Source organism: Equus caballus, chromosome 5 (assembly GCF_041296265.1).
Source record: "Equus caballus isolate H_3958 breed thoroughbred chromosome 5, TB-T2T, whole genome shotgun sequence".
NCBI lineage: Eukaryota > Metazoa > Chordata > Mammalia > Perissodactyla > Equidae > Equus > Equus caballus.
Window position 1 is genome coordinate 44,763,353 of NC_091688.1, and position 12,027 is coordinate 44,775,379.

The 12,027-nt window shown below is 50.9% G+C and overlaps 1 protein-coding gene across 22 annotated transcripts in view; it reads left to right on the forward strand.

The window, feature by feature from the left end:
- The window catches only part of PI4KB (phosphatidylinositol 4-kinase beta), a 26,578-nt gene extending 14,558 nt beyond the window's left edge, over positions 1 to 12,020 (forward strand). For 13 of the 22 annotated variants that reach the window (XM_070268275.1, XM_023641189.2, XM_023641193.2 and 10 more), the window contains 9 exons: positions 1,381 to 1,608; positions 2,486 to 2,713; positions 4,845 to 4,954; positions 5,492 to 5,596; positions 5,792 to 5,915; positions 6,663 to 6,928; positions 9,489 to 9,621; positions 9,885 to 10,005; positions 11,145 to 12,020. In XM_070268275.1, coding sequence (XP_070124376.1) covers positions 1,381 to 1,608; positions 2,486 to 2,713; positions 4,845 to 4,954; positions 5,492 to 5,596; positions 5,792 to 5,915; positions 6,663 to 6,928; positions 9,489 to 9,621; positions 9,885 to 10,005; positions 11,145 to 11,326 — 1,497 coding nt within the window. In that variant the 3' untranslated portion in view covers positions 11,327 to 12,020. The remainder of the gene's footprint in view (positions 1 to 1,380; positions 1,609 to 2,485; positions 2,714 to 4,844; positions 4,955 to 5,491; positions 5,597 to 5,791; positions 5,916 to 6,662; positions 6,929 to 9,488; positions 9,622 to 9,884; positions 10,006 to 11,144) is intronic. The other 9 variants (XM_070268272.1, XM_070268280.1, XM_070268282.1 and 6 more) reach the window with 1 other exon arrangement.
- The last annotated feature ends 7 nt before the right edge of the window (positions 12,021 to 12,027 follow it).

Here is a 12,027-nt window from a genome sequence, read left to right on the forward strand (position 1 = left end):
ACCCTGACACCCAAAGCATTCCTGACTGATTCAGACACCCTGTTTCATTATTTTGTGGGGCCCTCAGCCAGGCAGCCCCCTCTGGGGTAGGAGCCGAGAGATGAGCTGTTCCTTTGAACCCTGGCTCTGTTGTACATGCAGAAGTGGGCCTGGTACTGCACAGCTTTCAAAATAAGCTCTTTTTTGCAGTGTAGGGGAGTGAGGGTAGAAATTCTCAATCAGGAAACTAAGCAAGACACACAGAGAGGGAGAGAAAAGCCTGGTGAGTGGAATACTATGTCTGTAAAAGGAGGAGACACTATATCTAGCTGAGGGGAGATGGGACAGGGAGCTGGGTGGCTGTCTTGACTGAATGCCCCTATGGTAGAGGATGTAGGCTGGGAAGAGAGCCCATCTTCATGTCTAGCTGAGTCCATCTTTTTCCCACCCCTGCCTTACTCCCCAGACTGACTTTGCCCTTTCTGGGAATGCCTGAAGTACCCAGCGAGAGGAGCCAGGCTCACAGCAGGGAGCTAATATGGGGAGCCCAGTCCCTGAGAGGTAGGGGAAGAGGATCCAAGGAGGAATCCCTGAAAGAGACAGGCCTTCAGGGCTATCTTCAAGGGCTGAAAGGAACTGTTGCTTTCTCCACCCACCTGCCCACACCTGCCTCCCTCCATCAGCTTTTTCTTTCCCCATTGATTTTTCCCTCATTAATGCCAAGTCTGCTCATCCTCTTCTCATCCCCTGCATGTGCATTGACCCCTTCCTTGTAAGAGATCATCAGGTGGACAGGGGGATGCCATGGAAAGGAGCAAAACTCATTTGGATAGAGTAGGTCCTCCTCCTTTGAAAGGGGAGGTATTGGCTCAGAGCACCCCTCCCTAGCAGAGACCCAGCCGAGGATCCAGGCAGAGCCTCTGGGCAGAAACCCAGCTGAGGATCCAGGCAGAGCCTCTGGGCAGAGACCCAGCCGAGGATCCAGGTAGAGAGAGGGACATGAGATGAGTGAAGCACTTCAGGTGTAAACAGCTCATCTCTCTGGTGCCCTGGCTAACCTCTCTGGATGTTGTCCACCTGCCCATCTTGAAGCCTTGGGACAGTTCCTGAGGAGCTCTGGTCCGAGATAAGTGGGTTGCTTCCCGGTGACTTGGATTCACACTCCCCTTACCCCCAAGAAACAGCCTGAGGAGAAGGAATGAGCTTGCTCTTCTACCTGCTCCCAATTCAAGTTGACAGGAGTGGGGTGGGGTCTCCTACTAGGGCGAAAAGGTAGCTCTTTCCCTGGAGTTCTCCAGACACTGAGATCCCTGGCCTTTGTGGCCAGGAGTGACTGAGTGGGTGGGCCACTTTTTTCTATGATTTCTTCACCATCTTTTACTTCACCCCAACTCCCTGTAGCCCGTCAGACTAGCTCCTGAGCGAGAATTCATCAAGTCCCTGATGGCGATTGGCAAGCGGCTGGCGACGCTCCCCACCAAAGAGCAGAAAACACAGCGGCTGATCTCAGAGCTCTCCCTGCTCAACCATAAGCTCCCTGCCCGAGTCTGGCTGCCTACTGCCGGCTTTGACCACCACGTGGTCCGCGTGCCCCACACCCAAGCTGTTGTCCTCAACTCCAAGGACAAGGTGGGTGGACTCTGGCCCAAACCCTGCTTTTCACCTGACTCCGCTCCCACGGTTGTCCGGGGTCTGCGTATATGCCCAGGGTGCCCCACCAACATCCTAGACTCCTGCATAGTTCATGTGCGTGTGTCAGCCTTGACTTTACCTCAGTGCTGCTGTGATTCTAGGGCCCTCTTGTCCCCCATCTTGGGCTTTGTTTTTCTGGACCAAAGAGCCTGGTTGTTTCAGCTCGCCTCTTGCCATATCCCAGGAGAGAGTTGCTCTCCACCCGTCCTTACAGTGCTTTTGGTAGCTCTTCTCCAGCCCTCCTCTAACGCTTAGGCTTTCCAGGTACAGCAGCAATGAGAGGAGAGAAATCTTTTGTTTCTAAGACCTCTTCTGATCAGAGTGGGTGGGGAGAAGGAGAGAAGGCTGCCTGATTCACACTGGAGAGAATTAGCTGAATTTGTCTCCTGGTTGGAATGAGTACTAATGGTTCAGATTTTTCTTTCAAAAGAAGAACGGAAGATTAGAACCCTGCTTGGAACAGTGCCCAGCTTTTTCCCAGTCTTTCTGTCTGTCTTTAGGATAAGCCCCCAGAGGCCTCTAGGCCTCTGATGGGTTGTAATTGATAGTTTAGAATGCTTTTGCCCAAGTGCATCATCTATACATTTTGAAGCTCAGTGAAACATCTTGAAACCTTATACATTCTCTTACCCAAATTCTTTATATAGGTGTTCATAGGATAAGTTCCTGCCCTAAATATGATGTTCATAGTGTCAGAGGACTGATAGATGAGGGTTGGAGCTAGGAGTGGGCAGCAGGAAGAACTATGTTAACAGAGATGAGATTTGGGGAAGAGAGGTGGAAGTTACAGATACTGTTCTCACTGTTCCCCCAGGCTCCCTATCTGATCTATGTGGAAGTCCTTGAATGTGAAAACTTCGACACCACCAACGTCCCCGCCCGGATCCCCGAGAACCGAATTCGGAGCACGCGGTCTGTAGAGAACCTGCCTGAATGCGGTATCACCCACGAGCAGCGGGCAGGCAGCTTCAGCACTGTGCCCAACTATGACAACGATGATGAGGCCTGGTCGGTGGACGACATAGGCGAGCTGCAGGTGGAGGTGAGGGAGCTCCAAGGAGGTAATACTGGGGCACAGCACCTGTTCTCCTGGAGCTTTCGGTATGTTTGAGACAAGACAACACACCCTGAGGCAGGCTGAGGCAAGTGCCCAAATGAGTGGGGTGGGTAGTAAATGGATATGAGAGGGAAACGCTCTGAACAGCTCTGCTCTGGAATAGATTCAGGTAGAGCTTGTCTTCCTGTAGGAGGAATTTAGGTTGTAAAGAGGAACTTATAAGCCCAGGGAAGTGAAAGAAATTTAGTAAAAATATTTGTTGAACACCTGCCATATAAAGCTGTTTCAGGAAAGCAGAGGATATAAGTCATAGATTCATTCATTCATTCCAGAAATATTTATTGACGGTCTGCTTGGTGCCAGCCCTGACTGCTGTGTGCTTGTAAACAGCACTTAGCCCCCTGCCTGCAAAGAGTTTATGACCTAATGAGAGAGAGAATAAGACCAGGTAACAGGTAGTTGTAGTATGGTGTGGTCCAGGTTGTGCTGGAGAAGATGGGGTCTTACGGGAGCACCTGAGGTTAGGCATAGTACTTGCTCTAGATTTGGGGTTGGACACACCCCAAAAGATTTCTCTGAGGCAGTAATATCTCAACCAAGGCCTGAAGATGGGTTGGAAATAGCTGGATAGAGTATTCCAGGCAGAGGGAATAGCATGTGCAAAGACTGGAAGATGAGGGAACTTGGCGCATTTTAGGAACTGAAAGAAATTTTGTATGGCTGTCGTGTGTAGGTGTGAGATAAGAAGTGATGAAGGAGGCTAGAGAGGCCAGCATGGGCCAGACTGTAGGAAGGACCCTATAAGCTGTGGAAAGAAACTTGAACTTTATTCTGGAGTCTAGGGCACTAGAGCAGCGTTTTATGTAGGGCTGTGACACAGCCAGATTTCACTTTATGAAAAGACAGAATCTCTGTCCCTGAGTCCAACTGGGGAGAGTGGACACAGACATTTAAGAAAAAATCTAGGGGCCGGCCCAGTGGCGGAGCAGATAAGTGCGCACGTTCTGCTTCGGTGGCCCGGGGTTTGCCGGTTCGGATCCCAGGTGTGGACTTGGCACCCCTTGGCAGGCCGTGCTGTGGTAGGCGTCCCACATATAAAGTAGAGGAAGATGGGCATGGATGTTAGCTCAGGGCCAGTCTTCCTCAGCAAAAGAGGAGTATTGGCGGCATGTTCGCTCAAAAAAAAAAGAAAAAAATCTATTTATAAGATATACAACAAGGCAGTGTGCAATAAATGACAAATGGAATTGAGAAGAAATGCTCTGGTACAAAAGAAGGAGACAAGAAGGGACTTGATACGGGCCTTCGAGTCTGGTAAAATATTTTATAGTGAGACAGAGATGGGGAGATAAGATTGAATGACTTAGATAGAAGAAATGGTCAGAGGTACCTAGTCTGGACAGGGTCTGTCCTGGACGCTAAGGGAGACCCCATCCCTAGCCTTGGGGAGTGGTCTCAGTATCAGGCTGAAAGCTCAGCTTTCTGTGATGGTTATGGCAGTGGTTGGCAAACTTGAATGCTTTGGGAGTCTTCTGGAGAACTTGCTGAAAATTTAGACTTCAGATCCCATTCCTAGTAATTCTAATCCAGATTGATGGTGAGGTATGAGAATGTGCATTTTAGCAGCATTCCAGGTAATTCTGATGCAAAATTCACACTTTGAGAAACACTGCTAGAGGGTCTATGTGAGTGCATCGGCATTTTGGAGTCCAAGTGGTCAGGATGGTGTGTAAGCAGATAAGGCTTTTTGGGGTTTTTTTGAGGAAGATTAGCCGTGAGCTAACATCTGCCAATCCTCCTCATTTTGCTGAGGAAGACTGGCCCTGAGCTAACATCCGTGCCCATCTTCCTCTACTTAATATGTGGGACGCCTGACAAGCGGTGTGTAAGTCCACACCCGGGATCCGAACCTGCAACCCTGGGCTGCCAAAGCAGAGCAGAACTTAACCGCTGCGCCACTAGGCTGGCCCCAGGGAGGGGAGGCTTTTGGGAACAGAGTTTGGAAGGGATGGATGTTCATAACATGGAGATGCCAAGCACACAGGTGATCTAAGAAGGTGGAAGAAGCGAGACCTGCACTTAGCTCTTCTGACCTGCAATCCCCTGCTCTCCCCAGCTCCCTGAAGTGCACACCAACAGCTGTGACAACATCTCCCAGTTCTCCGTGGACAGCATCACCAGCCAGGAGAGCAAGGAGCCTGTGTTCATTGCAGCAGGGGACATCCGGTATGGCCAGACCACGTTATCTCTTTGTCCCCTTCCTGTCAGCCGGGGTCTTTCCCTTTTCTCTCTCCTTGTCCTGAGGTCACCAAACTTGAGGCAGTGAAAGTGCAGGTTGAGAAATTACTGGGCTACTACAGAAGGAAATTAAATTTTAAAAGGATGCCAAAGGGATGAAAGCACCACAGGAAGGAATTAGCAGAGTTTCTCAAGAGTGCGTCTGAGGATCACATGTGTCAGAATCAAGGGAGAGGGAGAAGATCTCGTTGGAAATGCAGATACTAGAGTCACACCTGTTCTGGAGCAGAATCTTGGTAGAGGAATGGGGAAGGCCTGGTAGTCTTCATTTTAACATGCTTACAAACCACCAGCTTAGCAAAAAGGTATCAGTGGTGTGTTTCCATCCATGAGTGTCTCTCAGCCCAGGTTTCTATCTCTGTGTGCCCAGAACCAAGGAAACAGTGCAGGAAATGCTGGCATAGACAGGGACGTGAGGCTCTGGGGTAACTCCTCCAAGCAAATGATAGAGTTTCTTCCTGCTAGACGGCGCCTTTCGGAGCAGCTGGCTCACACCCCCACAGCCTTCAAACGAGACCCAGAAGACCCTTCTGCAGTTGCTCTCAAAGAGCCCTGGCAGGAGAAAGTGCGGTGAGTTGGGTGGGGGTGGTCTGTATACCCCTCTCAAAGCTCAGACGCAACTGCAGGTACTTACTCCACCACCCATGTTGTCCATCAGCCTCCCTGGCCTTCTGAGTCTTGCCTTGTGGAGAGTTTGATTTGGATTTTTGGTAGGAGCTGTGTTTCTGTTCTCACCCTTTGACAGCTTTGCTTCTCTCTTCACAGGCGGATCAGAGAGGGCTCCCCCTATGGCCATCTCCCCAACTGGCGGCTCCTGTCAGTCATTGTCAAGTGTGGGGATGACCTTCGGCAGGAGCTGCTGGCCTTCCAGGTGTTGAAGCAACTGCAGGTAAGAGAAGGGAGGGAGAAAGAAGGGGACCTCAGCCCAGCTCCAGCCCACCTGAGGTGACCACACAGGTTGTTCTGCAGGGAGCTCTGCTGGGGACCAGCTTCTTGCCCAGGTCTCAATCGAAGGTAGATTAAACTAAAGCTGGTCTCCTTTCCAGGAGGTACAGCACAGGAACAGCTCCACATTGACCTCTTGTGGCCCTTCTGTGAACTGCACCTGTTCTGATACTGAACTTGGGGGTGCTGGGGTTTGTCCTTTAGATCAAAACTCCCTTCTGATCTGCGGCAAGTGGGTTGCAGTGTGCTGAGACGTCTGTCCCCTGAGCCCCTAGGTTGGTCACCTGCAAGCAGCTTCACTTGTTTAATCCAGTTCTTTTTATAAATATTTTCATTTTCTAGAGAAGCTTCCTTTTCAGTCTTTTTCCCTATTCTTTGAACTTGGATTAATAGCTCCCACTCTCCCTGCTTGCGAGGTGACAGTGTGATTTCCTGTTCTTGCCTTTTTTGGACTTCTGTCTATAAGATGCCTTTTCCCACACACCTCTGAGTATGGTTTTCTTTTAGGCCCTGGAATTCCTTTCAAAACTTCCTGCCCCTCAGTGGGATCAGTGGGTTTCACTCACTTGGTGGCATAGAATCCAAGGCTACCAAGGAGGACACTGTCCAAAGTTGAAGGCAGAGGGATTTTAGCCTCTGCCCGCAGTCTAGAGAAAGATGATAGTCCCAGTGCCTCTGTGTCTCCTTACAGTCCATTTGGGAACAGGAGCGAGTACCCCTCTGGATCAAGCCATACAAGATTCTTGTGATTTCGGCTGACAGTGGCATGATTGAACCAGTGGTCAACGCTGTGTCCATCCACCAGGTGAAGAAACAGTCACAGCTCTCCTTGCTCGATTACTTCCTACAGGAGCATGGCAGTTACACCACTGAGGCATTCCTCAGTGCCCAGCGCAATTTTGTGCAAAGTTGCGCTGGCTACTGCTTGGTCTGCTACCTGCTGCAAGTCAAGGACAGGTAGGTAAATTCCTGCCCCTCATCTTGATCTTTTCTCCAGGGTTCCCTCTGTATCTTCATGTGTAGTTCTCATTTAATCACCACCTTCCATTGCCGAGATGTAAGGATAAAACAGACAGAATGCTTTAAGCAGAGACAGATGTGTTCACATGTCATTAAGCCAAGGAGGCAGACTGACAAGTACTAGGTAAAGGGGCAGAGAAGTAAAGGATTTATGAGAGGAGCAAGCCTTTGAGGGAGCAGGGTCTTAAAGGACAAAGGAGAATAAGGACAGAGAAAGTTGTGGGAGAAGGGTGCTCCAGGCAGAGGAGACAACTCGATGTGATTACAACTTGGGCTGCACTACATGGCAGGAGAATAATAGGCGGTGACCTCAGACAGGTAAGTTGAGGCCCAGTTAGAAGGGCCTTCATTATGAGGCTGAGGAGTTTTATTTTGCAGGCAGAGGAATGACATGATCCAGTCTATGTTTAGTGAATGCAGCCTGTGGCACTGTGGGTGAGGTTGGATGTTATTGGACCTTTAGCAACAAAGCAAGAGGTGCTGAGGCCTGGCCTGAGGGTAGTGGTAGTTACTAGAGCAGAAAGGAGAAGATGGAGAAGAGAGACATGGGAGAGAGAAAGTTGAAACTCCTAGTCTTGAACTGTCCTTCTTATTCCAACAACGCTTTCCAGAACTTTTAAGTATCTGTTGTTTTGTCCAGAGCTGTCATTTCTTCTACTATCACATGACCTTTATGAGGCCCAACTTCACATATAGGTGAACAACATATCGTACAAAGATAATTACACCACTGAGGCCCTGCGTTCCAAGACTGTCTCCACACTGTCTCCTGTGAGTTGCACCTCTCACTGGGCATAGGGCAGCTGCCCTGGGAAGGAAGTGGCCTCTGCTTCCAGGGCTCCCAGTGACATGGCGACACATTAAGATCGAGCTAACAGAGCAGTTTATCAGAAATCTAGTATCTGTTAAGTCCCTGCTATGGCCTGACATTCTTATATTGAAACGAGATGGAAACCCTGTCAGACACGTAATGGAGTTTGGCGTTATTTCCCTTCTTCATGAGGGAAATAAGGGTTAGGGAGCTTTCAGAACCTGTGCTCATTCCACGCTGCCAGCCCTACAAGTGAACCCAGGGGAGGCTCTGCATTTGAGGGCTGAAGGGAAATGTAATTATTAATAAGAAATTTGGTTACAAGCTTTAGACTGTCCCTGAAGAGTCAGGATTTTGAACCCAGGGCCCAGAGAGCATAGAACTGGGCCCCAGGGTGGAGTGGATGGGTGGCAGAAAGGCAGGTGCTAAGCAGGCCTCTGGGCTTTCCTTTAGGAACCTGATGTGTTTGGAAGATTAGAGTCCATCCTTTAAAAGGGGTGGCGGGGAGGGGCAGGCAGCTGAAAAACCCTTCATAATAACTCAAAAAAGAATAGATGTAGTCAAACCATCAGTGGAATCAGCCCCTAGAAAGAAGTGGCAACAGTGCATGGGCTCCAACCTGGAAGCAGGTTGAAGCCTCTTTAACTGCTTCAGAGCGAGGCCCCACCAGCTTTGCAGCTGGAACTAATTCTAACAGTTAAGAAAACAAGGACACTGCCCCTCACTATCTTTGGAACTTTGGGTGAGTCATCACTTCTCCTCTTAGGGCCTGTTTCCTCACCTGTAAAAGGAGAGGTTGGACTAGGACATCTCCTAGAATCTTTCTGTCTCACAAGGTCGAGCCTCTGTTGCTATATTTGTAATGCCCTCCTGGAGTGGGAAGGACTCAGGTGGGACTCAGTTCTCTCTGTCCCCCGTTTTGGCCAGTCAGACCAACCCCAGAGAAGGTGGCCCTCAGAGCATGAGCTCTTAGCCTAACAAAGCCTCTGTTGACGCTGAGGAGGTCGGTTATGCTGAATGGGCCAGGCCTTACATGCTTAGCATGTTAATTGTTCCCCCTTCTACTGGCCTTTCATGTGGGAATCACAAAGACCTGGGATTTATCTCCCTTTAGCTCTTCTTCCTGCCACCAGCCTGCAGTAATTCCTTCCTGAGATAGTTAAAACTTACCCCTCAAAGCCCCCACACTATTTTACATTAAACTCCGCTCAGCCTGCTGCTCCCTTCTGGTGGGGCTTCTGATCTGCGGTAGGCTGATAGGAATTACAAATAAAACACAGGTAAATATGTTCTGACTTGCAGCCTCCCACTGAGCCAGGCGCTTAGCCTCCGTGACAGCTGGCTGAGCTGCAGAGGTCTTCTTTCTTTGCTTCTGGGTTCTCTACTAGATTGGGATGTTTTGAGGGCTACAAGTATGATTTTGGGAAATTGAGAGGAAAACTCTCTTATTAAGTTGCTAATAATAGCAATTTCAGACCCCAGAGCCTTTGTTAGCAGTTTACTTTTCTAATTTCCTCTTTCCACTGCTAGCGTTTGGCCCTAGGAGGTTGGACCCAGAGTTATAGGCAGTAGGAAACGTGGCAGAGGACTGCCCTGCCTGGTGTCCGGTGGTCAGTGTGTTGCAGCCTGAGGCTTCCACCTCGGTCAGATTTTCTACTGCCTCCCTCTCCTCTGCCCCCTCCTCAGGCACAATGGGAACATCCTTTTGGATGCAGAAGGCCACATCATCCACATCGACTTTGGCTTCATCCTGTCCAGCTCACCCCGAAACCTGGGCTTTGAGACGTCAGCCTTTAAGCTGACCACAGAGTTTGTGGACGTGAGTCAGGAGGGAGAGGTGCCTCACTGTGTTCTTTCTCTGTCGTGGGAGGGGAGCTGATGGGTTCCTTCCAAATTAGGGATGAACAGAACAGAAATGGCAGGAAGTCAGGGTGAGGCTGGATGTCCTGGGAGGCTTCCTGCCTGATAGGAGAGTGGGGAAGTAATGGAGTTTGGCATCTTTGCCCTCCATGGAGGAAGGAGTCCTGGCTGGCTTGTGGGATGCTAAGCCCCCTTGCGCACACAACTCTTCTCCTCTTCCAGGTGATGGGCGGCCTGGATGGTGACATGTTCAACTACTACAAGATGTTGATGCTGCAGGGGCTGATCGCTGCTCGGAAACACATGGATAAAGTGGTGCAGATCGTGGAGATCATGCAGCAAGGTGAGGCTGGGGAGAGCCCAGGTGTCTGGGACTAGGGCGATGCCCATAGTGCCTTAGGATTCCCACTTATGTTGGGGCCCTGGAGCATGGAACTTCCAAAAAGTTGATTCCACTTCAAGACTGGGGGCAGGAGTTCCCAGAGGGTTTCCAGCTCTGATCCAGTACCCCATTTCTCCTTCAGGACATTCCTCCTGACACCTGACAGAGCTAGGTCCACGGAGTAGCACGGGTCAGAGGAAGCAAAAACTACCTCCTGGGTGCACTCAGGGAGAGAACAGTCCCATCTCCAGCCTCCTGGTCCCTTCGCATCTCCCCATCTCTTGTCCAACTCTGAGTTTCAGTCTCCTCCTTCCATCATTTGTCTCTTTACCAACTCCAGTGTTTCCAGCCACTACTTTCCTCCCCATTGGGCTGACTTCTGATTGCCCTGTCTCAGGCCCCTTCCCTGTCTTGGTACTCACCCCTCCTGCTCTGAGCTAAGTATTTCCTCTGTCTCTCCTCTTGTCTATTCTCACTGTGCTGTTTCCTCACTGCCTTGCCATCTACAGTCTTTGTCCAGGATCCTTCCTCTCCCAGCTCCTCTGGGCCCTTGTCCCCATCCCCCTCCTCAAGGCTGCAGTGTACACCCAGTCTGAGCTGCCAGTCTCCTCCTCCTCCCCATCCCTGCCCCTACCCCGCAGGTTGTCGCCGTTGCTCAGGAGCATCCCCGTCCGGCCCCGTGATGACGGTGGCCCAGGTCATCTGTGAGTGTCAGACGTAGCATAGGCAGAGGCCTGCAACCAGATAAGTGACCAGCTCAGCGCCCATCTCCTAGAACGTCTTCCCAGCCTTCCCTCTGGGTCCTAAGACTCTGGTCCCTCAGCCCTTACTGGGAGAGATGTGGTGGCCCTCTTCCCTTCTCTGCCCTCATGCCCTCACCTACAGGGACTTAGGAGTTTGGGATGAAGATGGGCTCAAGACAGGGCCTCCCAATTCTCCCTTCTCCACCCAGGCAGAATTGCATTCACACTGTCAGGGATCTCTCTGAGGTGGGAGGGAAGGGGCACTTCAGATACCCCTGATTCTGTATTTGCTGTGCTGTCGCCATTGCCCCTCCCTCCTTTTCATCCGTGACCCTCTGCCCTCACTGCCTCCCTCAGGTTCTCAGCTTCCTTGCTTCCATGGCTCCAGCACCATCCGCAACCTCAAAGAGAGGTTTCACATGAGCATGACTGAGGAGCAGCTCCAGCTGCTGGTGGAGCAGATGGTGGACGGCAGCATGCGGTCTATCACCACCAAACTCTATGATGGCTTCCAGTACCTCACCAACGGCATCATGTGACATGACACCCTCCTTCTCAGGCCCTGGAGTGGTGGGGGGTCCTTGTCAGAGAAACTCCAAACCAGGAAACCCCACCCACCCAACCATCCACCCAAGGGAAGTGGAAGGCAAGAAATACAAAGGATCATGTGGTAACTGTGGAGCTTGCTGGGGGGTTGGGAGAGCCAGCCATGGGGTCCAGACTTGCTGGGGCTTCCCTGCACTCCCTGCCCAGTTGTGTCAGTATTACCACCTGACAGACTCCAGGACTCACTGCCCTCCAGAGAACAGGTGATAAACGTGAGGGACACTGGGGCCTTTGTTCTCCTCGCCAGGGTCTGAGAGGGTCTTTCCACAGCCCATCCTCTTAATCTGTTCTGGGTCCCAGGAAGGGGGGAAGAGTAGTTTCTTGGTACTTAGGACTTGATCCTGTGGTTGGCCTTTGGCCATGCTGCTGCCTGACTCTGTCCCTTCCCAGGGACTGACCCATAGCCCAAGTTCCCCTTGGTAGGTGGGCTCTGGCATAGGGTCCCACACTTGCTGAGGTTCCCCATCACAGGGGCGAGGAAGGGAATTAGCACAGCCCCTCCAGGATATGAGGGTACTGGCCTAGCCACAGGGAATTCCTTGCCCTGATCCCTTCCCCACACCCAGGGAAATAGCTCTCAACTTTTTATTCTTAATTTTTGTTTGAAATAAAGTCCTTAGTTAGCCATCTGTGT